Source organism: Bubalus bubalis, chromosome 2 (assembly GCF_019923935.1).
Source record: "Bubalus bubalis isolate 160015118507 breed Murrah chromosome 2, NDDB_SH_1, whole genome shotgun sequence".
NCBI classification, from domain to species: Eukaryota; Metazoa; Chordata; class Mammalia; order Artiodactyla; family Bovidae; genus Bubalus; species Bubalus bubalis.
Window position 1 is genome coordinate 86,216,755 of NC_059158.1, and position 27,320 is coordinate 86,244,074.

The following is a 27,320-nucleotide window of genomic DNA, read 5'->3' on the forward strand; positions in this document are numbered from 1 at the left end:
GACACATGACTTTAGTCATTAGGACATAAATCCAGATTGATACTGTGAAAAGTACAAAGAATGACTCATGATAATCCTATATAATCAACTACAGGAACTCTTGGTTTATAAATTCAATAGGTTGGTTTGATTTTTTCATCATATAACACTTTTTTGATCTGACTTTTTGGTGTGCGTGTGTGTGTGTTACATGATTTTTTTAGGTAAATGCATGAAGAAAATCTCTGGAGAAAGCATTCTCAATGTTATCAAGAAACAAAATATTTTCTTTAATTATTAGGGTTATTTCCTTTAGTACTTTTGTTTCTATGAAAGAAAAAATATATCAATTGCATAAGAAATTGCTGCTGAGGAAACAAAATTATTTTTGTGTTGGAAAACTGGAGATTTATATAGCCTTAAAATGACAAAGATATAGACCTCTCTGTGTTCACTTTCATTTTAATAATGATGTCTAGCAGAATTACCACAATTAATTTTATCCAAGAAGGATAGAAATGTTCCTCTTTTATTTGTGTGCAGAGAATATTTAGAACTTAGTATAGATGTTTAATCAACTGTACTCCTATATAAAATTTAAGAAAAAAGTGTGGATGTTTAAAAGTAAAGTAAATGAAAATTTGTGGATGAAATCAGAAATGTTAGTTAGCAAAATAAAATAATCTCTAACTTTTTTCCCTGGCAAGATAAGCTACTTCAAGATTGTTAGAAAAACTGACATTATAATGCAAATGTTTATATGCTTAAAAAAAAAATCATTCCAGTTAACTCTGTGGATATAGTATTGTTCACTTGTTTACAAAGCTTTTAACAGATCATCGGCATGCTTAGCATTGGGCAAAAAAACGCTGAAATATTAGACTTGGATTCAGAAAATGGGATTCCCAGCTCTGTTCCATTCTAGCTGTGTGATATGGATATATCATTTACCCTCTCTGAGACTTGGTTTCTCACCTATGAAACTGAGGTGTTAATAGGTATCTACCACAAAGGATGCTGAGAGCTTAAAATATCATTTACATCTGTGTAAGCACTGAGCTCAGTGTCCTCTGACACATTGTGGATTTGTTTACGAAACCAAAATAATCCAGATAATAAACTTAATTAATAATATCCTATTTTGGTAGTATTTTTCTTTAATAGTCATATATTATTCATGCACGCTGCATTAAGCAGCTCTCTCAAACCTTATATATGCTAGAAGAAAGCTTGGGGAAAATCCTGACTATACATATATATGGAGTATGTTTAAGATAATGGTTTAACTGCTAGTGATTAGAAAATGAAATGAAAATCAAGTATAATTTTCATCTGGGTTATATTCAGTGAAAAACTTAAAGATACAGTGTTTCATTTTAGATAATCAGTCAGTTCAGTTATTTGTTAGTATTTTTCAGTGTTTTTGGCATTGTCTTCAGTTCTCTATACCACATTTAAAACAAGTAAAATGCATGTCAAAATTCACTTTTTTTGCCTTAAAAATCTTGATTTATCTTTCTAGATCTAGAATTATCCTTGCAATGACATTTTCCCCACCTCATTTTACACCTTGCCTTTTCCTTACAACTCATATTCTCTTTCATCAGTACATCTGCCCAAAACGCTCTTCTACTTGACAGTTCTATCCCACACTCGCCTCTGAGCTCCTAACAAGGCATACCTCTGGGAATTGCAAAGTGCCATATTTAAAATCTCTCAGTGAGATATACAGGTTTTCCCGTGTGATCATAAGGGATTCCTCAAATCTGAGTTTCAGAGCTAATCTATGACAACTGATAAGCACAGTATTTTCACATGAGTATATTTGTGTTGTGCTAATATACTTAAACAGTATGCAAGTCCATTGAGAATTTTTTTTTATAAATTTCTTATCTGCTTTCTTTTAACTTTTAAGAAAGCTATCTCATGTATTTAATTTATATTGGCTGTAATTCCATTACGTTTCCCCAGCTAAGTAGGCTTATCCAAGTTGGAAGGGAGATGCCACAGCCACATTTCACAGATGTTCAATGGAATAGTAGTCGGCAATAAAAAGGAACAAATTACTGATATAAATAACAACGTGAATGCATCTTGAAGGTCTTATTCTAAATTAATGAAGCCAAGCATAAAGGCTACATATTACCTCAATTCGTCAATATGACATTCTGAAAAAGACAAAACTCTAGAGACAGAAACTGAATCAGTGATTGCTAGGGGACAGCAGGAGGGAAGTGACAATGAAGGGGTTTGAGGACAAATTTTGAGGTTAAACTCATCCAACTTATCCACCTGAAAAGAGTGATTTTTACAGTATGGAAATGATACTTCAACACACCAGACTTAAAAAAATAACCAGTTGAAGAAAAAGCAGATACTGTAGTTTTAAGGAGTTATATATTGTCCATGTTTAGACATGTTTTATTGATAACATACTGTGTCTCTTTATCACCCGTTTCTAATTCCAGTTTAAGTATGTTGACATTCAGACTGGTTTTACTTAGCTTCATGGTGCGTTCATGTTCAGTCTTGTCTGACTCTTTGCGATGCTATGAACTGTAGCCCACCAGGCTCCTCTGTCCATTGGATTCTCCGGGCAAGAATACTGGAGTGGGTTGCCATGCCTTCCACCAGGGGATCTTCCTGACCTGCATGAGGGGATCAAACCCGTATCTCTTGTGTCTCCTGCATTTGCAGGCAGGTTCTTTACCACAAGCACCACCTGGGAAGCCCTTACTTAGCATAATCTTATTTTAATATAATTTATTTAGTGCCTGTGAGAACTCTAGCATAAAATAATAATCTCACAAGTATACATATTATGAAATATTAATTTTAAAGATGGTTTATTTTTTATTACTTATTTATTCATTTTAGGCCACACTGCCTGGCTTGATAGTTCCCTGACTAGGGATTGAATCCCAGGCCCTGGCAGTGAAAGTGCTGAGTCCTACCCACTGGACCACCAGGGAATTCCCCAAATATTTTTAAATGACACTCTTGCCTTAGTAGTCCACCAACTACTTGAATTTGATTTCATTTTTCAATCACCAACAAGTATATGCAAAGAACTTGTTGTACGTAACATTACTACATGGTTGTCAAATACTGTGAAGTAAATTGTGCTGGCTCCATTTTATTTTTTATTTTATTGAAGTATAGTTGATGTGCAATATTTATGTAGGTTACATGTGTGCACGTGTGCTAAGTCGCTTCAGTCGTGTCCGCCTCTTTGCAACCCTTGGTCTGTAGCCCACCAGGCTCCTCTGCTCATGGGGATTCTCCAGGCAAGAAAACTGGAGTGGGTTGTCATGCCCTCCTCCAGGGGATCTTCCTGACCCAAGGATAGAACCTGCATCTCCTGCATTGGTATGCAGTTTCTTTACCACTATGGCCACCAACCTTATATAGGTTACAGGTGTGCACAATTTTTAAAGGTTTTAGTCCATTTATAGCTATTATAAAATATTGACTATATTTCTTGTGTTCTACAATATATTCTTGTAGCTTATTTTATATATAATATCTTGTACCTCTACTAGCCCAATTTTAAACAAGGGGAAGGAAGTTAGGCTCATAGCATTGCCAACAGCAAATTTCACAAGTCTTTTAATTCCAAAACCAACATCTGTAACCATCTTTCATTTATTTTTACCAGTTTAGCAATAGTTCTGATCCTTGCGGATGGGATTGCATAAATCCTTGGAAATGAACTGTAAGAAGGGAAGCCTTCCGTTGTGGGAAGGAAGGTTTTTCAAAAGGAATTGATGCTGAGTATTGAAAAGAACAAAAGAAAAAAATCAGGATTAATAAATGAAATGTGCCCTTGCCACTTCTATTAACTGTCATTCTTGATGGAAGCTTAGTTTAATTATAAGAAAGAAAAAAATAATTTCCAACCTCATGTAAGCTTCTAGTGCCCCTGCAATGTCAGGCTTGCCTGATAGTCTGAATAAATTCTTTGTGAGATTTTAGTTATGTGTATCACTGAGTTGCTGTTTTCATAACTTATCAGTAGAACCATGTTCTTCACTAATTCATTAATTGTTCTATAACATTAATTCTCTACCATTTTACATGCAGATGACTCAATGGTTTCTACATAGTACTTATGTTTAAGTGATAATATCAGGCTCAGATATTTTTCTGGACAAAATTCACACAAAGGGGGACAACAAAAGTTGTAACTCCTTAAAAATTTGCATGAGCCCTCATATTGGATGTACGGTACTTTAAGTAGGTAAATACATGTATTTGATTCAGTCCCCGACAGCTGCTCATTCATAGTGGAGTTTTTAAACATCGCTTGCCAGAAACTCTTACCTTTTATTCGTGATTGTCTGGATGCACCTTCTCCACTTGCATTGAACTGTATGTACTGTGTGCTGTAGAGGTGTGCAGTTAAAATACGTTTATTCTCAGAAATATTTTTAAAATATTTTAAAATGTTTTCCTTTGCAGAATCAGACACAAGTTTGGCAGAAGGAAGTGTCAGCTGCTTAGATGAAAGTCTTGGACATAACAGCAACATGGGCAGTGATTCAGGCACCATGGGAAGTGATTCAGGTACTGCCTAACTGTTGTGTAAACCTTAAAAAGTGTGAAATAAGACACCATATAGTGGAACGCATGGGGGCTGTTCATACCCTCCCTAATGTATTTATGCAATTAAAGCAATTCTTTTCTACAGTTGAAATAGTTTTGGAACTTTGCCATTCACTTTCTTGAAAAGTACAACTTACAAGTCTTAGACTCAAGGTCTCTAATTTTGATCCAGTACATAGCTTTTTGGTCTGGCATATGCCACATTCCATAGAACCATGTAATCTGTTTTATTTATGTGATCTGTTTCAATTAATTTGACTGCTTTTAAATTATATACTCAATTTTATACATTTATTTCCAACCCCTACATTTTAAAAAATTAAAATACATTATAAATAAAAGTAATATATATGAGGTGAGTATGACTATAGTTAATGGCATTTAATGAGTCCCTCTTAAGCTTTATAATATACACATATAGTTAAAAGAATTTAAATATTTATAAACATCCCTTTAGTTGAGTTTGCAAAATATTTTCATCACTAAATGAGAAATTTACTAGATATTTCCCAAATTGTTCTTTGTATCAGTTTAATATCCCACCCGCTTCCCAGGTAGTGCAGAGGTAAAGAGTCCGCCTGCCAAGCAAGAGATGTAGGTTCAATCCCTGGGTCAGGAATATCTCCTGGAGAAGGAAATGGAAACCTATTCCTGTATCCTTGCCTGGAAAATCCCATGGACAGAGGAGCCCGTAAGGCTTACAGTCCATAGAGTCACAAAGAGTCGGACACAATTTAGCAACTGAGCACACACACATACAGTAAATAGGAGGGCCTCTTCCCAATCTCCACACTTTAGCAAGACTTCCTGTTGTCAGACTCCCTGACTTTGGTCAGTCTGATCCATTTCTTATCTCTTCTTTCTGTCCTTTGAATGTGCATTTCCATTATTACTACTGAGGTGAAATGTTCACATTAAGAATGGGTGATGGGCCCTTGCATGTCTTTCTAATATTTGTGTGTTTGAAATATTTTATAAGTAAAATGAACAAATTAGTGCAAACAAAAATCAGTGTTTTGCAATATGGTCAGCAAAGAAGCAGCAGCAAAATGGCAAATTAAGAAACTATTCTTCATTTGTTCTGTGACTGAGTTACAGAAAACACTTAGGAAATATTGTGTACTTCAGATTACCCTGCATTGTCTGAAGGATTATAGAAATTTACATCTACAATAGGCCTAAAAGGGCAAAACAGTTTACATAAAGATGGCCATCTGCCCTAAAGCTTTCCCAAGGGAAACTACCACCTCTTTTATTTAAATGCTCTTGTCTCTTAATAACCCCCAAATAACTTAGAACAAGTTGATTTGAGGAAACTCAATTCACCAAATGTCAGTCATAACTTTAATGTTAATTAAAAAGGGTTAATTAATTTTCTGTTCAATTTAGTCAGTGTTAATATTAAGTTCTTGGCATGTGCATATTTCTGTGGCTTTTATTTGTTTTTTCTGTGCTTGTTATACAACTGTTAAATTTAATAATTAACATTTTTATTAAATGGTATTGATACTAGAACTCAAAATACACTCTAGCTAATATTTAACATCTTTATGATTGCTTTAAGCTTCTGGACCTTCTCCTAATTTTTGTTTGCCTGAGTAAGGGCTTTTCAACAATATTCATTCATTTAATTACTATCTAATAGATATCCTCTGTGTGCAGGGCATTTTGTCTGTTTAGCACTGTTAGCAAATGCAACTATTTACTGATTTTCAGTCTTCAATATGGCATGAAAGGCGTGATAAATCTGAATGCAACCTACTTTTAAAAAGCAAATACATTTCCAAAGGCAAATACATTTGAAGACACACATTTTTAAAGGGCAACTCAGTGAAGTTCTGGATGGTTAGTGCTTAGGAATAAAGACTAGAGGGTATAAGATTGCATAGTGGATAGCAAAATTCTGAAATCATAAAGTTATGAAATTCCTTTCTTTCATGTGCGTGCTATAAGTTGACATACAAATCAGTTTAATATAGATTTATGTAAACTGCAAATTGTTAAACATGCACTGACTCACTGAAAGCATTGCAGTGTTTGGGATTATGTTTAATTTCTGAAGTTGACATCAAAGGGACCCTATTCCACACGCCCTTTGTCCACGTTTAGAGGTTACATTATGAGGCATAAGAATCATGGATGTGACATTATATTCCTTCATAGTATTATTATGCCATAGTAAAGCATAATTAGTGGTACTTTTGACGTTTAAATATTTTAATTATACCGTGAGAGGCTTTTTTGTTTTTCTGTTCCTCAGTCTCAGAGGGATATACTGCTTCTTGCAAAGTGGCAATGTTTTTGGCAATGTACATTGGCCTGATATGTAGAAAGTGTTTCCTTCCTATTTTGAGGTAATATCTATTAATATTTGTCCAGCTGGAATGGTATATTTTTCTGAGGTTACGTACTATAGGTAAAGGAATACTTTGTCATTTTCAAACACATGCAGTGACAGACCTTTTCTCTCCAAGAATAACTCAGCTGTCAAAAATCAATGTGAGAATGAAATTTGCCACATGGTGCAGTTTCAATAGAATGTTATTATTTAAGCCTTATTTGATTTCATTTTTTGACCATTTGTATGGTATAGTATAATTTTAAGGTCTTTGATAAATACTTGTTGTAGAGGATGGGCACAATATTATTCAAAGCCTGTGCATATTTTAAATACCATTTTTATTATTGCATTTAATTAATTTTGCTTTTTCAAAGAGAGCCAAAAAGAAGCAAACAACAAACAAACAAAACCCAAACATTTTTTTTTTTATAAAGGAAATTGGCTCCTGGCTCCCTGACACCAGCCCAATTCTCTCCTTCTGGTGACAGAGAAGAGAAAATTCTCTTTTCATTGCGTATGTGGATATATTCTTTCATTCCTGTGTCAGAGGATGTGATAAGGCAAGAATCAGGCTGAATATTTAGCACTCACCCAGCTCTTTTTCTTTGGATGCTATCCTCACAATGAATCCAACTCTGATTTTTTCCATATTCACTCTGTGCCTCTCTTTTAAACTTGAGGCTACCAATCAAGTTTCCTAGAATTGACTCAAAAAAATATGGATGATATTGAGCTATCTGGGCTTCCCAGGTGGAGCTAGTGGTAAAGAACCCCCTCTGCCAGCGCAGAAGACACAAGAGACATGGTTTAAATCCCTTGGTCAGGAAGATCATCTGGAGTAGGAAGTGACAACCCACTACAGTATTTCTGCCTAGAAAATTCCATGGACAGAGGAGCCTGGCAGTCTATAGTCCATGGGGTTGCAGAGTGAGACACAACTGAGCACAGCACAATGATATTCTGAAGTCAACTTGAATCTTATGTAAATATAATAGAGGATGGGTTATTATAATTGCTACAGAGTTCAAAGACAATGGAAAGAAAACTTGTCAATGTGTGTTTTTAAAAGCTGGTGATCTTGAATGAGTTCTTCCTGACAATCCTAATAAATGAATCAGCAGATGAGCCAATGATAACGTAAATGTATTGCATATATGTTTACTCATCCATACAGAAGGCAAATTTCCTGCCAGGTTAGTAGATGACTCGGACTAAGTGGTATTTGGTGTGAATTTTCCTACCTGTTCAGATAGTGCTATCACAGCAAGTTAAAACCCGGTTAAACAGTATCATCCAGTTGCTGAAATGGAACAATCAGCAACTTTTTTTGAAGTTAATGGGATTCTGTTAGTTTAATTTTATTGCATTCATTGATAAGAGACAGAATGCTTACTTCATGTGTAATGAAATACTGATAAGTGCTGTCATTTCATTTTTTTTTCTTGTGATTACATAAAGCAAAAGATGGGCTTTTAAATTGATACAATATTTATTTTACTGCATTCCACATGATAAGTTATACATTTTTAGATCTTTCCCCCTGACTAAAGAGTCGGACACGACTGAGCGACTGAACTGAACTGAATATAGATAAACTCGGTCACTTCTAAAAAATGTATATTTAAACCAAGACATATTATAATGATTTTATTCTAATGTTTATAAAATTAATGTATGTTAGCATGTATTTTATCAGTATTTTAAATGTAGAGATCTACTCTAGCTGAAAATATTTTTAATGTATTGTGCTTTGAGTTTCAGGAAAACATGAATATGTGGAGACATGCCTATAAGAAAGTGATAAAAATCACATTCAAAGCTAAATAGCAAAATTAGTCACAATCCAGTTATGAACCAACAAAATTGTCTTTCATCTTTCACTGCACACTTAGAGATTGAAGGCTAGCATGAAAAAGGCTAGCACCTTTTCCCTAAATACAGCTTCTGTTTAATCTGGTTGCTTAAATGGCAACAATTGGATTGGGGGAACCATTTTTAGGTATTTGAGACAGATGATCTACAGACAGAAGATAGACAGATAGATATGCTTTTTGGTGTTTGGTTTGTCAGGTAAAGTTTTTCACATGAAGGAAAGCAGCATCAACTTTAATATTTCTTCGCAATAAAAAGTGAGGGGGAATATAGAAAAAGGAGTCCTACTTTCCCTGTCCCTCTTGATTTGTTGGTGAAAGAGAACTGGGTGGGGTAGAATGGTTCCACAAAGAAATGGCAAGTCTGAGGCATTAAGAATCATCAACTGCCAAGCCTGCACCACAGTCATTTCCACTTGGCTTTGCCCACTCTCTGAAAAGACTTCTCTGTGTTGCCACCTCCTAATCCTCCATCCTATTAATCCCTTCCCTCTCCATTCCCATGCCCTAGGCCACTTCCAGAGTGCTTGGGCTGTGTCCTGCAAACACAGTGAGCTGACACCCATTTGGTACATAAAATGGATTGGTTTGGACCCCATATGAAAGGAGATTTAAGCTGCAAGGGGCCCATGTTCCATTTCAGGCTTCCTCAGTTCAGTTCAGTTCAGTTCAGTCGCTCAGTCATGTCTGACTCTTTGTGACCCCATGAATCGCAGCACACCAGGCCTCCCTGTCCATCACCAACTCCCGGAGTTCACTCAAACTCAAATCCATCGAGTCGGAGATGCCTTCCAGCCATGTAATCCTCTGTCGTCCCCTTTTCCTCCTGCCCCCAATCCCTCCCAGCATCAGAGTCTTTTCCAGCCTTAGTTATTTTGTTGTCTGTTTCCTTAATTTTCTTCCTTGTAACCTCCTTCAGATGATGAGAATGTGGCTCAAAGAGCATCCCCCGAGCCAGAGCTGAATCTCAGGCCTTACCAGCTGGAAGTGGCCCAGCCTGCCCTGGAGGGGAAGAACATCATTATATGCCTCCCTACAGGGAGTGGGAAAACCAGAGTGGCCGTTTACATTGCCAAGGATCACTTGGACAAGAAAAAAGCATCTGAACCTGGAAAAGTTATGGTTCTCGTCAATAAGGTATTCATACAGCACATAAATAGAACATGCTCTATTTTCATATTATTTTTTTCTGAAGCATTTGTATAGTGATGTTCGTAACAATGGATCACACAGATTTAATTAGGAAAAATGTCAAAATGAGTAATTTATTTTAAATCTTTGCTTTTTCAGTTCTCTCTAATATCTAAATTATTAGCCATTAAAGTAGATTTTTTTTTTTCCTATGAAACCAGAACATTAAATCAAAAAGCTGTAACCAATGTATTGTTGTTCAGTTGCTCAGTCATGTCTGATTCTTTGCGACCCCATGGACTGCAGGACACCAGGCTTCCCTGTTCATCACCAACTTCTGGAGCTGGCTCAAACTCATGTCCATTGAGTCGATGATGCCATCTCGTCCTCTATCATCCCCTCCTCCTCCTGCTTTCTATCTTTCCCAGCATCAAGATCTTTTCCAATGAGGCAGCTCTTTGCATCAAGTGGCCAAAGTATTGGAGCTTCAGCTTCAACAGTAGTCCTTCCAATGAATATTCGGTGTTGATTTCCTTTAGGATTGACTGGTTTGATCTCCTTGCTGTCCAAGGGACTCTCAAGAGTCTTCTCTAACACCACAATTCAAATGTATCAGTTCCTTGGCATTCAGCCGTTTTTATTGTCCAGCTCTCACATCTGTACATGACTACTGGAAAAACCGTAGCTTTGACTATACAGACCTTTGTAGGCAGAGTAATGTCTCTGTTTTTAATAATGTCTCTAATTTATACTGATGTATAAAGAATGTGTTTACCCAGATTTTCTTTGTGGTGAACTAGTACTAACTTATCATTGCATATGGACATAAATGACCTCAAAATATGACTGGACTCTAGGCTTAAACACTGTGTTCTAGAGTCTCTTTAGCCACCATGCATGAGTGTGTGTGTGCTAAGTCGCTTCAGTCGTGAACTTCTCTCACTTTAATTTCCTCATCTGTAAAGTGAGTAAAATAATACTATCCTATACAAGGTTGGAAGTTTAACTGAGATAATCTATTTAAAGTCTAAGAGTGACTCAGTGAATATTAGTTCCTTCTTCCCTTCCTTCCTCCTCACCTTAACAACTAATAAATTGCAATTCCTTAACCAATGAATAAGGTCTTAAGTGCCAGGTCCAGAGAAAAGAACAAAATTAATTGGATTTGAAATGACTTAAACTGATGCTCTTGATACCATCTGAACATTCTTCCATTTCCTCAAGCTCATTCCCTTCATTTATTCTCCCAAAGATCTCTCTTTCCCTTGTCTGTCTCTCTGTTGATTATATTACCTCCTCCAAAGCATGTAACCTCAAAACCTAGAAGTTACTTTTGATTCATCAGCTTCCTTTACTTCCTTTATCCAGCATCACAGACTACTAGAGTTGAAAGAAGCCTGTAAGATCTGGTTTTCATTTATTGCCAAGTGGTTCTCTCACCTCTGCTGAGTAACTTCTAATATCAAGAAGGTCCTGCTTCTAACAAAAAAGCTCAATCCATTCTTTGAGCAACTGACACTGTTAGAAAGACATACCTGTATTCATCAAAATCTGTTTCTTTGTAATCCACACTCATTGCTTAGCATTCTTTCCTCTGTAATATACAGAGTGAGCTAGATCCTAATTTTTCTGCCTTATGATAGCCCTTCACAAAGAAAAGACATCAAGCATCATATGACTCCAGAGGGATTTTTCTTTTAGTTTCCTGTGATAAATCCTTCCAGTTCTCTTATATGTTCTTAATAAGACCCTGTTAAAACACAGTGTTTAGGGTTGGACAAAATACTGTAGATACAGTCAGTACAGAATACAGGAAAGATGAGATGTAACGTGTGATCCATGCCCGGGTTTGCCTTTTGTCACCAACGCTGGCACCCACAGACTCATCTGAAGTTTTCCATAACCTGAGACGTCTCAGCTTATTTTCATTTGAAGATCTGTTAAACTAAACCTCTCAAGTTATTTTTGGAGGTTAATTTTGAGCCTACGTGCAAATACTTAGGTTTACATTTATGTTTTTCATATTATTAATCTTGATTGATCTTTTCAAGTCTCATATTTTTGTGTGTATCTCATGCACCTTCCTTTTTGTATAACTCCTCATCCTCTCAATGCTGTATTCTGGCTGTGAATCTTTCATCCCGTTGGATCAAGGTGATACTTATGAATTCACATGTGCATCCATGTTTAAATGTGAAATTATCCTCATTAATTATTCATATCCATTGCTCTGTAGACATGTAAGGCCATGGGTCCAATTTCTGATCTGCTTCCCTCTTGTTTTTCCCTAGGAATTACTGGACATCTCTCCACAAGATCTTCCCTAATAATCGTTAATTTATTATCCCATTGCTTTGAATTCTAAAGTAATTTAATTCTTTTAATTGAATCAGATAATCTCTGACCCAGTAAGTCAACATAACCTGCTTTCTGTATTTGGCCCAATGGCAAGGCATTAATATTATAACTCTTGATCTAGAAAGGAGAAATCCTGTTTCCTAATACCATTTACTTTTGTCTCCCTTTCTCTATCCTTTCCAAAGTTATCGCCTTCAGATGCAGGGAGAAATGAAAACACCACCTGTGTTCCCAGACTTTCTATTTCCTATCTAGGACTTCAACATCATGAGAGAGAAATCCCAGGTTCCTAGATGCTATAATACAGCCCCATATGATTCAGCAGAAGTGGGTAGCATTTGGGTTTGATTAGTCTTGGCAGGCACTCTGTCACATCTCAGGAAAAGGCTCCAAGAGGACCACACACCTCCCAATTAGCCATGTCAGGCTTGCATCTGGCTCTCTTTGTGTCCTTCAGGAGGAAGTCAATGCCACCCAAAGTGAGTCTCAGGATTTCCAACACCTGCCATCTCCTGTGACAACGTCTTTTTATTCTGTAGACCAAAATATCCTACTTCTTTGGAATATCTCAGCCCATCCTTTATGAGCAGAACCTCAGGTTTCTATGCCACTCCAGACCATGGTGGTGGTGGCTTAGTCTCTACGTCATGCCTGACTCTTGCAACCCCTTGGACTGTAGCCTACCAGGCTCTCTGTCCATGGGATTTCCCCGGCAAGAATACTGGAGTGGGTTGCCATTTCCTTCTCTATTCCATCGTATGGAGATTCTTAAATGATTCAGCAGCATGAAAGTATTTAAAGACAAATCAAATGCAGAGCCTGCCCTCAAGGAATCTATGGTCTAGGAAATAAGAGCTGTGTATTAATATAATAATGACTATTGTGTTGCACTTCACATCCTCTCATTGAAATCACACAGCTCTTCTTTTTAGTAACCATAAATATCACCATTTTAGCAATCAGGAAACCGAGGCTTTGGGCTTTAATTGGCCTGTCAGGAGTCATCTGCAGCAGAGCTGAGACTTGAACCCTTTTCTTCTGAAGGGAACTGGTCCTCTCTTCTACCATTCTCTACTACTAGAATAAAAAGATGGTGAAATACCAGGGAAGTTTTCTGAGTACTGGCACTATGTCAGCCTCTATTTCATTTATTTTTCATAACACTTCCATCACAGGTTGGTTTTTCCTGACTTTGTTAATTGGAGATAGAGATGATTAAGTGACTTGTCCAAGGTCACACAATAAGCGAGTAACTGGAGTATTTGTTTTCAGAGCTCACTTTCTCTCCTCTGGAGCATGCAGTCTCCACTGCATTTAATCTTCTTTTACTTCCTCAGAATCTCTTTTGCTGACTTCCTTCTTAGATTATTTCCTCTGTCTTGTATAAGTAGAATGAAAAGAATAGTCCTATAAAACTGAATCAGAAATGACTTTATGGAAGAAAAAGAAGAGCTGTGGTTCTCTTTTAAAAAATTTTTGAAAAAACGTAAATGTCATATTGGAAGCTTCATAAAGTGCAGGCTTCAAGACTGTATCCTAAATATGGTCAGTGTCTAGATTCAGTAGTTCTTGAGTGGGGCTTGGGAGTCTGTGTTCTCCCAATCTCTCAGTTGATTTTGTGAAAGACAGACAGGAGATCTCACTTTGGAGGGAGAAAAACAACTAAGTGAAATTTTCTCTTTCAACCCTGTGTTATATTCTTTCACTTACCAAACTTTGTTATTTATTCACTTTGTTTCCTTGGAATTCATGGGCTCCATTTAGCCCCCTTTCCCCTGCTACATTCACTCTTAGAAGCCCTCATCATTTCTACTAAATAATAAAACAAAGAAGTGTTCTTCCTTGGTTCTTTCCAGCTAAGAGGGTCAGCCAGCCCTTATTTTTCACATAAACAGAGTTCATGTCAAAATTTAAAAAATGAATAGCACATACCTTACAGACCACTATAAGATAACCACTGATCACATTATCAGATAATTGCATGAGCAGAAGTGTAATGTTCATTCATTGATGTTTGCCCTTGAAACTCTTTCTGCCAACTTTATTTGCCACACTGTACATTCCTGAGCTTCCACTATACAGCTTCTCCTAGGATATAACCTTCAAGATGGCCTGATTCAGAAAGATCTCTTGGAGAAGGAAATGGCAATTCACTCCAGTATTCTTGCCTGGGAAACCCCATGGACAGAGGGGCCTGGAGAGCCACAGTGCGTGAGTTTGCTAAGAGATGGATACAACTTAGCAACTAAACAACAACAGGGGCGCGGTTATTCCTTTCCCTGGTAATCGAGCTATTCTAAATGACTGGTGATGTGAGAGCCTTGAGGTGTCAACTCAGTCACCTTCAGGGGTCACTACAACATACAAAGGCTCAACTCCTTTGTTCTCTGCTGCTGCTGCTGCTAAGTCGCATCAGTCGTGTCCGACTCTGTGCGACCCCATAGATGGCAGCCCACCAGGCTCCTCCATCCCTGGGATTCTCCAGGCCAGAATACTGGAGTGGGTTGCAATTTCCTTCTCCAGTGCATGAAAGTGAAAAGTGAAAGTGAAGTTGCCCAGTCGCATCCGACTCTTCGGGACTCCAGGGACTGTAGCCTACCAGGCACCTCAGTCCATGGGATATTCCAGGCATGAGTACTGGAGTGGGTTGCCATTGCTTTCTCTACTGAGCAACAAAACCTTAACACTTTGACCAGGTTCAGCTGTTACCGAGGCTGGACATTTCTAAATGTAAAGTAAGGTAGAATGCAGAGTAATGACCTCCTTGGGCATTGTGAATGCAGGACTGAAGAACTGACATCACTCCTCCAATTCAGCACTAGGTACAGGGGAAAACAGTACCAGACTTGCAGGTCTCACTTCTCAGACAAGGGATTGAACCCGGGCCAGGGCAGTAAAAGCCAGAATCCTAATCGTTAGGTCACCTGGGAACTCCCATAAGTTTGTTTTCTGTGTCTGTGAGTCTGTTTCTACTTTGTAAGTTCATTTGTATTTTAGATTACATTACATTACATTTAGTTCATTTATATTTTTTTTAGTTTACACATATATTGTTGTTCAGTCACTAAGTCATGTCCAACCTCAATGCCATGCTCCTCTGTCCTCCACTATATTCTGGAGTTTGTTCAAACTCATGTCCATTGAGTCAGTGATGCTGTCTAATCATCTCATCCTCTGTTGCCCCCTTCTCCTCCTGCCCTCAGTCTTTCCCAGCATCAAGGTCTTTTTCAATGAGTCTTTATATCAGATGGCCAAAGTATTGGAACTTCAGCTTCATCATCAGTCCTTCCAATGAATATCCAGGGTTGGTTTCCTTTAGGATTGACTGATTTGGTCTCCTTGCAATCTAACAGACTCTCAAGAATCTTCTCCAGCATCACAATTTGAAAGCATCAGTTCTTCAGCGCTCAACCTTATTTATGGTCCTACTCTCACAACTGTACATGACTACTGGAAAAAGCATAGCTTTGACTAAATGGACCTCTCTCAGGAAAGTGATGTTTCTGCTTTTTAATATGCTGTCAAGTTTTGTCATAGTTTTTCTTCCAAGGAGAGATTACATGTATAAGTTATATGATATTTTTCTTTTTCTTTTTGACTTAGTTCACTTAGTAAGATAAACTCTATGTCCATCCATGTTGTCTCATGTGGCATTATTGCATTCTTTTTGTGGCTGAGTAATATTCTATTATATGTATATACATATATATATATATAAAACATCTTTTTTATGCATTCATATGTAGATGGACATTTAGGTTGCTTCAGTGTCTTGTCTATTGTAAATTGTGCTGCTATGAACACTGAGATTCATGTATCTTTTCAAATTAGGGTTTTCATCTTTTCTGGACATATGCCCAGGAGTAGGATTGTTGAATCATTAGTAACTCAATTTTTATTTTTTTAAGGAACTTGCTATTTTGTTCTTTTTCAGCCACCAAAGCTGGTCTAGCAGTCCATCCCTTCAACTCCACCTGTTCTCCTAGACAATATCTTACCTTTTACCTTTGGTTTTCTGCATCCTCCAATTCCTTAGGCAGGTTGCCTCTGGCTTGATCCCCCAACAACTCTACAGCCCATAAGGGTCCTGTGAACTGTTATATTGAATTTAAAATACTCTTGGTGTTCATAGCCCTTTATAGCTTGACTTTGTTTTAAAAATTCAAATTTTGTTTCTTATTCAGGCTTAATTTCAGTTTATCTCTTCACTAACCCACGGTTTACAAGATAAAAATTTTTTCTAAACCCTTCCAAAATGGAAGTTGCTTCTACCATTTTGCTGTCACTTTCTTTGTTTCCATGGAAGAATTATCACATTGTGTTGTGATCATTTGTTTTCTTTTCTTGAGTCTTGATCCATGTGCTCGGCTAGAAAGAGTTCCTGAGAGTTGTCAGCTATACCTTAAACATCTTTGTGTTCCAGACACAATGTCTACACCTAATGAAAAGACATTGAGTAAATGCTTATTGACGTGTGGATGAATGAAATGATGGATAGGCTGTTACATCTAATTAACTTATAATGCAAACATTTCTGTTAATGCTTGGCACATAGTAAGCCTTTGATTAATACTCTTTTTGTTTGACAATGTTTTCTCTTTCTTTTTAACTTTGGCATTTTTAAAGGTACCATTAGTTGAACAGCTCTTCCGCAAAGAGTTCAAACCATTTTTGAAGAAATGGTATCATGTTACTAGATTAAGTGGTGATACCCAATTGAAAATAACATTTCCAGAAGTTGTCAAGTCTCATGATGTTATTATCAGTACAGCTCAAATCCTTGAAAACTCCCTTTTAAACTCAGAAGAAGGTGAAGATGATGGTATAGAGTTGTCAGGTTGGTTGAAATGTTTATTTTTGTAAAATAGTACTAATATTGATAGTAGTAACAGGGACTATATTAGTTAAATAAGTTTTTAAAGGTTGATTAAATATTTAAATGTTTATTATTTTTATGTTTTATCAATTTTTAATTGAAGTGTAGTTGATTTACAATGTTGTATTGATTTCTCCTGTATCACAAAATGATTCATTTATACATATATACATTATTTTTTAATATTCATCTCCATTATTGTTTATCATAGGATATTGAATATAACTCTCTTCTATAACCTTGTTGTTTATCCATTCTACATATAAAAGCTTACATCTGCTAACCCCACTCTCCCACTCCATAATTTTGATTTAGATTGTCTTCCATTGCTTAAGTTTTCATTAAAAACATTCTTCCTTGGGGAAGCAAACAAAAAGTGGGATAAGTTTTTAATTAGATCACTTTATTCTGCATCAGTATATCATTATTAAATCAAACAGTTACTGGACTTCCAATTTACTCAGTATTTCTAAGTACCAACAAGTTCTTTTTAAGTTTTAGTGGATCCTGTTAGATATGCCCTCTTCTCTGTAGAATAAATACAGTCCTTTCTATTTTGTGGGGGATGGGAAGAAAAGGTAGGAGCAAGGTGGGGAAGGAACTATATAAAATCATAATAATTAAATGCAGTGTTGAAATAAGGTAAAATTATTCCTTTTTAAATAATGTTTTTCATTTGATAGAATGAAGATAAAATTCACCAACTTTAAATATTTTATTAAAGAACAAAAATGTAATTCTAAGAGTTTTGGGGAGTAAGTCAGGATTTGATCCATCCCATAACACTTTTTAGATCTATAAATTTTCTGAGACTCACCTATTAAATGGGGATAATAACAGGGATAGTTTCATGATTAATATGCACAAACATCTGTATATACAGGTGGCTAGGATACGTACATTTCCCTTTAAAAGTGAGAGATACTTGGCTGCTAAGTTTACTAACTTAAAGGTACTTTTTCACTATATTTTGCCAATATGGACAAATAAACCATTTTAATTTCCTTTTAAGACTTTTCTCTCATCATTATTGATGAATGCCATCACACCAACAAAGAAGCGGTCTATAACAACATCATGAGGCGTTATTTGAAACAGAAGTTGAAAAACAATAAACTTAAGAAAGAAAACAAACCAGTGATTCCCTTACCTCAGATAGTGGGACTAACAGCCTCACCAGGTGTTGGAGGAGCCAAAAAGCAAGCCAAAGCAGAAGAACACATTTTAAAAGTAAGTCATTAACTTTATGCATGAGTCAAAAAACCAAAGTTAGAGCAAATGCCAGTGCTTCTCGGTTAAGATTAAGTCCAAGTGCTGTGGAATGCATGAAGGATGGTATTCCATGCTCATGAGTTAAAAGAAATCTATACGCTTTGAAGTGAATAGACTCAGTCTTGTTCAAAGCAGTAAGTGCCTTAGTAATTACTGTGACAGAGAACAATATCAAAAAAATTATGGAGAGCAAACTTAGTGAAAAATTGGGACAAATTAAATACCTGCCTTTAAATATCTATCCCTAATTGTCAAACTTAATGATCTATTCATAGAAGTATGCATAAACTGTGAAAGTTCCTAATTTTCATACATACTCTATGCATTTCAAAATTGCATGTTTTGTTCTGTGCCTTTTTGTTGTTGTTGTTCTGTGTGATACTCAGGTTCCAGGTAATTCAAATTAAATGGGAAATGGAGATATGAGAATCTTAATTAAAAACATATTTCTTGTCCGCTGCCCCAAAATGGTAACAACACAGATAGTTCTATTGTTGATCTCAAGCACTGAAAGAATTCAGAGTAATTCACATAAGATGTTGACACAAAGGCATTGTATTTGCATTTTAAGTCCCTTATTTTTAAGTTGAAGTTGGTAAAAAGCATATAGAGTAGATAAAAGCACAATTATTTTTCCAACATATTATTTATTACTAGAATTAAGGACTATCTCCAATCGAAATCCAGGTACATGGGCTTTGTCTGCTCCTATCTTTGTACTGTCCTCTTTTATGTGTAGACTAAAGTGGTAATATGATCCATGGATGTCAAGGTGACCCATAAATGCCTTGTGTAATACGGTTAGCTTATAAACATTCTCTTCGCATCTCTGCAATTTTCTGTACTCTCTCCATGTTACTTTTTCCATCTGGAAAAATGGAATTTAAGAAATGAAAATAAATACTTTTTCTGGAATTTTCTACCAACTTTATTGTTCTGTTTTTACTCTATCAGGATGAATGTTACTGGTTGGACCCACAGTGAAGCAATACTAAAATACTGCATTTAGCAAATCATGCTACATATTTCTCACACAAGAAAAAATTCTACATTGAATCAATTGAAAAGGAATAGTATTTGAATATTGAAGTGTCTCTTTTTCAGATATGTGCCAATCTTGATGCAGTTACCATTAAAACCGTGAAACAAAATATTAATCTACTTAAAGAGCAAATAAAGGAGCCATGCAAAAAGTTTGTAATTGCAGATGATACCAAAAAAGTATGTGCTTAAATTTTTATATTTATTTGATTGACGATACTATATTCAACTGAAAGATGCAAAGATTATCTTACACTGACACTCTGAATAATATTATTTTAAATTTTTGCAGAAAAGTTTGTTTTATTCTTTTTTATTGATATTAGGCAGCAAAACACTGCTGTGAATTCTTAATCTTTTAGTTTTCTAGTTTGTATAAAGAGTAGCTTAGTACTTTGTTTACTAAGTATCAGTTGTGGTGGGAGAGAAAGGGTAAGCGTGGGGAAGGTTGTAAAGCTAAACTAGAGAGATTACCATAGTTTCTTTTATTCGTTTTACTTTTCTGAATTGATTTTCCCAACACTGAACAGAGCCATTTTTGACTACCAGATTTCAGTTGGCAATGATAACAGGTATCCCACCTAATTGACATATTTGGTTTCTTAGGAAAATACTTACAGTAAAGAAGTGAAACATTTACTTTAAATATTAAAGTGTTTTTGTTATGAATATCTTATTATAAAAATCAACCTGAGTCAGTTTGAACATTGTGACTAGAACATTATGTCAGTACTTTGTTTTGTAAACTATAAAAAGCACCATAAATTTTAGCTGTGTGTCCTTGATAGTAAGTGTAATCTTTGCAAATCTACCTCATAAGGATGTTGAGTTATGAAATATGCATAATAGATAATATTGTGTTTGAGATATAGGCACCAAACTAATGTTAGCAACTGATCTCCATAGGTCATTCTTTTCTGGAAATTTTGAAAAATAGAACTGTCTGTTCCAGCTAAACTAGCATATTTGACTGAACTTGATTTTTCTTCACTTTTTCCATTCAGTTTTATTCAATAATTTTAAATGCATGTTTCTAATCATAATCATTAAAACTAATCCTCAGCATCCTCAAAGAATTTGCTACCTTATCTTTTAACTTAATTAACTTATGCTGTGCTTAGTCGTTCAGTTGTGTCCGACTCTTTGCGACCCCATGGACTATAGCCTACCAGGCTCCTCTGTCCATGGAATTCTCCAGGCAAGAATACTGGCATGGGTTGCCATGCCCTCCTTCAGGTTCCTCCAACTTAATTAACTTTGGGTATACTTTTTACTGGGTTTCCCTGGTGGCTTAACTGGTAAAGAATCCACCTGCAGTGCTGGAGACCTGGGTTTACTCTCTGGGTTGGGAGAATTCCCTGGAGAAGGGATCGGCTACCCACCCCAGTGTTTTGGCCTGGAGAATTCCATGGACTGTATAGTCCATGGGGTCAAAAAGAGATAGACATGACTGAGTGACTTTCACTTCACATACTTTTTAATTGAAGTATTTATATAATACACATACAGAAAGGTTCAAGTTCATAAATGTGCAGATTTCTGAATCTTCATAAACTGAAAACACTTGTATAACCAAAATCCAGATCAAGGGACTTCCCTTGCAGTCCAGTGGTTAAGACTCCATCCTTCTAGTGCAGGAAGCGTGGGTTTGATCCCTAGTGAGGGAACTGAGGTCCCACATGCTAAGCAGTGTGGCCAAAAATAAAAAATGAAATCCCCATAGTATGTATTCTTCTATATCTGGCTTTTCTCAAAACTCTGCCTTTTAAAATTTTATTTTGGTACAAATAATATTGAAACCAGTTCTTCACCAAGGAATGTTTTTTTTTAAACTAAGTTCAGGCTTTTTAAATAATTAGGATATTAATATGTATTTTTAAAATAGTTATTAGCATTTAAGATGTATAACATTCATTAATTTTATTTTTTAACTTTTAAATGGGAAATTCCAGCACAGATACCTGGTGTTGGTGTGGTGTGGCTTGAGGGTGGAGGTAAAATAGAAACTGAAAAAAAAAAAATGAGTGTATAAAGAGGTGATCAGAGTAACTTGTTACTTTGTCTAGACAATGAGTCTGAATCAAATTTATTATAACATATAAATTATTTTAATAAATATAATGTTATTAATTCAATAATATAAACATGTAAGAATAAGTGTATCATTTATTTTTAGGATCCATTTAAAGATAAGCTGCTAGAAATAATGACAAAGATTCAAACATTTTGCCAAATTAATCCAATGTCAGATTTTGGAACTCAACCCTATGAACAATGGCTCATTCAAATGGAAAAAAAAGGTAATTTGGGTTTTAACATAACATTTGCTTTATCCAATGTTTATACCAAGATTCCAGGTCACATGTTCCCAAGCAAACTGAAAGCAAATATATTAGCAAATGGAATTTCTGTGTTCTAAGTAGGACAAGGATAAAAAGTCCTGACTCCTTATCTAAGGAAAGAGGCACCAATTCATCCATTTTCTCTTAATCTCCAGAGTCTTTCACTTATTATATATTTAAAGTATTAAGATAAATATTAGCATCTCTGTTTCCACATGCAAACTTAACTAATGTGTTTTTCATGCTATTCCTCAGAGTCAGCATGAATCAAGTGGTTTTTTTTTTGCTGATGCAGAATAGAAGTAGCCAGTCTAGGAGTCAGAAAACTTGCCCCCTTTTTGTGCTCATGGCACATTTTGAGCCTTAATTTGCTCATTTTGAAACCAAAGTGAAGCCTATTTTCAAGTCAGTATCATAAACATATTAACATATTCAAGTCCACAGCACACTTGGGGGAGTGTTCTATTATTATTTCATTGTACATAACATATTTTTCATAGCTGCAAAAGAAGGAAATCGCAAAGATCGTGTTTGTGCAGAACATCTGAGGAAGTACAATGAGGCCCTACAAATTAATGATACAATCCGTATGATTGATGCATATAATCACCTTGAAACTTTCTACAATGACGAGAAAGAGAAGAAGTTTGCGGTCCTCCTAGGAGATGACAGTGATGAGAGCGGTGACAATGGTGATGATGATGCGGGTGATGGAAAAGCACCTTTGAAGCTGCACGAGACAGATGACTTTCTCATATCTCTATTTTTGGGTAAGAATCAGTGTAACATTTTTGCATGGTCTCATGCATTTATCTCTTTGGCATGAACCCACTGCTTCTTAAGAACTCTCCAAAAAGTTCTCTTAAAATCTCTCATTTTGAAATAAGAAACTCCATTCATATTGGAGCTATTTCTAATTGATGGGGTTAACTAGCGATGAGCTGTATTATCTTAATTTATCATTTGGTCATCTGGTTTTATTATTAAGTTGAGCACAATAAATTTATTTTAAAAACTAGCCTGATTATTAGATACGGCACAAGATTAACTATAGTTGAACTTCTTAGTACTTCTTTATATGAAGTCTTCCAGTTAGTTATTCACATATTTTATGAATTTAAGATAATTATTTCTTGCAAATCAAAACAGTAATAAGATGTCACCTCACACAGTCAGAATGGTCATCTACAAATAGCAAGTGCTAGAGAGAGTGTGGAGAAAAATGAGCCCTCCTGCACTGCTGATGGAAATGTAAATTTGTGGAGCCACTGTTGAGAACAGTATGGAGGCTCCTTAAAAAACTAAAAACAGAGTTACTGTATGATCCAGCAATCCTATTCCTGGGCATATATCCAGAGAGCACTCTAATTTGGAAAGATGCACGCATCCAAATGCTTATAGCAGCATTATTCACAATAGCCAAGACATGGATGCAACCCAAATGTACATCAATAGATGAATGGATAATAAAGATGCTATACATCTATATCTATATTTATATCATCTCTATCCGTAGCTATACATGTACACAGACAATGGAAGTTACTACTCAGCTATAAAAGAAGAATGAAATAATGCCATTTGTAGCTACATGGGTGAACCTGGAGATTATCATACTAAATGAAGTAAGCCATTCAGAGAAAGACAAATAATTATCTGATATCACTTATATGTGGAAAGTCAAATATGATACAAACTTACTTATAAAACATAAACAGACTCACAGACATAGATAGGAAACTTATGGTTACCAAAGGGGAAAGGCAGAGGGAGAGGGATAAATTAAGAGTTTGGGATTAGCAGATACAAACTATAATCAATATATATAAAACAGATAAACAGCAAGGTCCTACTGTATAGCCCAGGGAACTGTGTTCAATATTTTTGAATAAGCCGTAATGGAAAAGAATATTAAAAAATGTATATATATTTCTGTATACTTTTCTGTATATCTGAAACTGACAGAACATTGTAAATTGAGTATACTTGAGTTAAAAAAGGAAATAAATGAATTCTTTCTTAAAGGAAATAAGAAAAAGTTGAAAAAACTAGCCCAAAACCCAGAACATGAAAATGAAAAGCTCATCAAATTGAGAAACACCATAATGGAACAATATTCAAGGACTGAAGGATCAGCACGAGGAATAATTTTCACAAAAACACGACAGAGTGCATATGCCCTTTCCCAGTGGATTATTGAAAACGAAAAATTTTCAGAAGTAGGAGTCAAAGCCCACCATCTTATTGGCGCTGGACACAGCAGCGAGTTCAAGCCCATGACACAGGTGAAAACATCCTTTCAGATTTTTTGTTCTTATGCTGTCATTTCTTTCCACCTGTAGTCTTTTTTCATCAATCTTCTCATCAACCCACAAATACTTTAATAGAATGAAACAATTGTTCTTGAAAGAAAATGTGAGTTTAATAGCCATCAGTCTGTGGCATTTGAGAGGCTAAACTTTGTTCTAGGAATCACTTTCTCTATGTTCTTGGAGGAACTTTCTATATTGGGTTTCTTTTGCAAAAATGCTTAACACTTAAACTTAGTAACAAAATGGGAAAACAGTCACAATATAATATCAAATGGAAAAATCAAATTTCCACAAAAATGTGTGCATTATAATTAGAACTTGTAAAATATGTTTGCATAGGATGAGATCTTTAAGGGAACTTGGGAAAATTAAGACATTTGATGTGATAGAGATTTGGGACCATGAGAGATTTTCTTTTCGAGTTTTGTTTTGTTTTGCTTTTAATTTATTATACTACTTATGTGAACAATAAAAAACACTTGGAAGAAGGAAAAAAAGACACTTATAGAGATTATAAATACGGGTGAAACAGAAATGGCTTGTTAGTATAAAATGTCTTCTGAAGTCCTATTGGTCCTGAGTTTTTCTGGACAAAGGGACACTTTAATTATTATGGTCATCATCATTTGGTCCATTGGAACAAACTGAATTTGTTTTAACATTTATTGAAAAGAAGTTGTTCTTCAAATTGTGCACCAAAACTCTTGGTATACTCTCTACTTATACTGGAGTTGCCTCTAAAGTTTATGCCAAAGAAAGCACTGTTTTCTTTAGGTAAGGAGTTTACATCCTTCTTTATGATGAGAGCTGCTTTACTTGATATGTTTTCCTCTTTGCCCTAGCTGCCAGGAAATTTATAGCAAAACTGAAGTTCATTCTCTCAGCTTCTGTTTTAATCCCTACAAGTGATACACCTATACTTTTTCACTTTTGATCCCATTTTTTAGTTTTTATTCTATTAGCTTTAGTGTTAAGACTTTGATTTTATGCGGCCTTGGCTCGTCTTTGGAAAGAGATGGGTTACAAATGGCAAGTATGCATTCAAGCTACTTTTTGCTTATCCAGTTTTGACTAGGTAGCTGAATGCCAAAATATAGAACACACCCCCTTCCTCACTCCCCACATCCTCACCTGTAGACTGACTTGGACTTACTCATTGGAAGAGGAGTTAGGCATCTATGTAATATGATGTGGGGGTCTGACACTGAGTCTGAAATTCTCAATATTAAAGTTACTCCTTTGAATGAAGGCAAAAACATCTAAAATCCAAGGATCTGTCAAGTTTGTATCAGTAGTGGGCATGAGTGCAAGAAGGAAAAATTATCAGAGAAGACTCGAGAGGGATCTTTCTGCAGGATTCTCCAGCAGTTAGAAGTCAAAAAGAAAGACATATGTCTTCTTGCCTCTGAAAAGAATTGGATGGGAATAGGAGAACATACAGTCTGTCTAACAGGTGTATTTTTGTTTAATGTATAGAGGCAAAAGATAGGTAAACATACACCAAAGGCTACTGGATCAACAGCTTTGATAAGAATAGTTATGAAAATAAAACTCCACTGGCTACATCAAGCTAGGATTATGCTCACCAGTTCCTCCTATGCAAGAGCAAAGGGAATATTTGATTCCTTTACCTATGCTAACTTTCAAAATTCAGATTTTTAAAAATTTAAACATAATGTTTTAATTATGTTTTTAATAACCTATTCTTTCATTTTTATTGATATCATCCTTTTGAACAGATAATATATTTACCTCTTTAACAATTAATAAGGTACAGGGCACACCAGTGTCCTTCAGTCTCCCAGCTCCTCTCCCTGGAGGCAACCAATGCTTTCAGGTTCTGCCAGGAATACTTCATGTTTCTTTGCTTGAATGACTCTTAAAGTGACCAAATGCAAAATACAGTGTATATTTTTTCTCTGACTCAAAATTTGACTGTCTTTAAAAGTGTCACTGCATCTTATTCTCTGACTGTTGAAGATTCTGAAGTTAATGTAGTAAAAAGCAAAGCCTATTTTAGTTTCTCATTGCTGTATCCTCTTCTCAGCTGAGAGCATCTCCTCCTTTCTTCCGCCTAAGTCACCCATCAGTTTGTTTCCTTGGCACAAATGATGGCCTTCCCACCTCCAGACTGAAGGATGGAAATATTTTTGTTATTGTGCGGTAATCCCAGATTGGAAATCAAATGTTGCCTCACCATCATGTCTTTGTTCAATGCCAAAAACAGATGGCAGCAAATCCGTGTATGATCTAATCCTTTCATTTACACTGACCAGTTGCAATTTAGTATTTCTTTTCCTAATTAGAAGATTTTAATGTGTTTAGCATTACAACATTTAATTTACTAAAATGTTTCTACAGAATGAACAAAAAGAAGTCATTAGTAAATTTCGCACGGGAAAAATAAATCTGCTTATCGCTACCACAGTGGCAGAAGAAGGTCTGGATATTAAAGAATGTAATATCGTTATCCGTTATGGTCTCGTCACAAATGAAATAGCCATGGTCCAGGTACATTCAGATACCTCAAATATGTTAATTTCTTATTTTGTGCTCTTGTTTTGTTTTCTTTTAGTAAAACAGCACACACGAAATAGAAAGTGAAAGTTGCTCACTTGTGTCCGTCTCTTTGCGACCCCATGGACTCTACAGTCCATGGAATTATCCAGGCCAGAATACTGGAGTGGGTAGCCTTTCCCATCTCCAAGGATCTTCCAATTCAGGGATCCAACCCAGGTCTCCCGCATTGCAGGTAGATTTTTTACCAGCTGAGCCACAAGGGAAGCCCGTTTTTGTGTGTTTTGATTTCTTTTAGTAGAACAGCACACACAGTTTAAAAAATTTATCTGTTTTCCTACAAAAAGAGAAATCAACCAGATAATCAGAAAGCCACCAAATTAAGAAATACTTGGATTTCAGGAGTTGATGTGTTATTCAATGCCTCGCTACTCAGAATGAATTTTTCACGAGGGTGATAGCGTTTATGGTGAGGTTCCTGGCCAAGGCCATAACATTTTTTGTTACTCAAAATGTGCCTTAGTATTAACTCTTTATACAAAAGTGAAGGACTGTATTGGGCTTCCCTGGTAGCTCAGCTGGGTAAAAAATCCACCTGCAATGCAGGAGACCTGGGTTCGACCCCTTGGTTAGGAAGACCACTGGAGAAGGGCATGGCAACCCACTCCAGTATTC

The 27,320-nt window shown here is 35.9% G+C and overlaps 1 protein-coding gene across 1 annotated transcript in view; it reads left to right on the forward strand.

The window, feature by feature from the left end:
- The window catches only part of IFIH1 (interferon induced with helicase C domain 1), a 56,318-nt gene that overhangs the window by 23,028 nt on the left and 5,970 nt on the right, over positions 1-27,320 (forward strand). Inside the window, exons 4-12 of the mRNA XM_006073992.4 lie at positions 4,441-4,545; positions 9,716-9,933; positions 16,912-17,122; positions 18,174-18,391; positions 19,538-19,654; positions 21,651-21,774; positions 22,317-22,586; positions 23,842-24,101; positions 26,490-26,639. Coding sequence (XP_006074054.2) covers positions 4,441-4,545; positions 9,716-9,933; positions 16,912-17,122; positions 18,174-18,391; positions 19,538-19,654; positions 21,651-21,774; positions 22,317-22,586; positions 23,842-24,101; positions 26,490-26,639 — 1,673 coding nt within the window. The remainder of the gene's footprint in view (positions 1-4,440; positions 4,546-9,715; positions 9,934-16,911; positions 17,123-18,173; positions 18,392-19,537; positions 19,655-21,650; positions 21,775-22,316; positions 22,587-23,841; positions 24,102-26,489; positions 26,640-27,320) is intronic.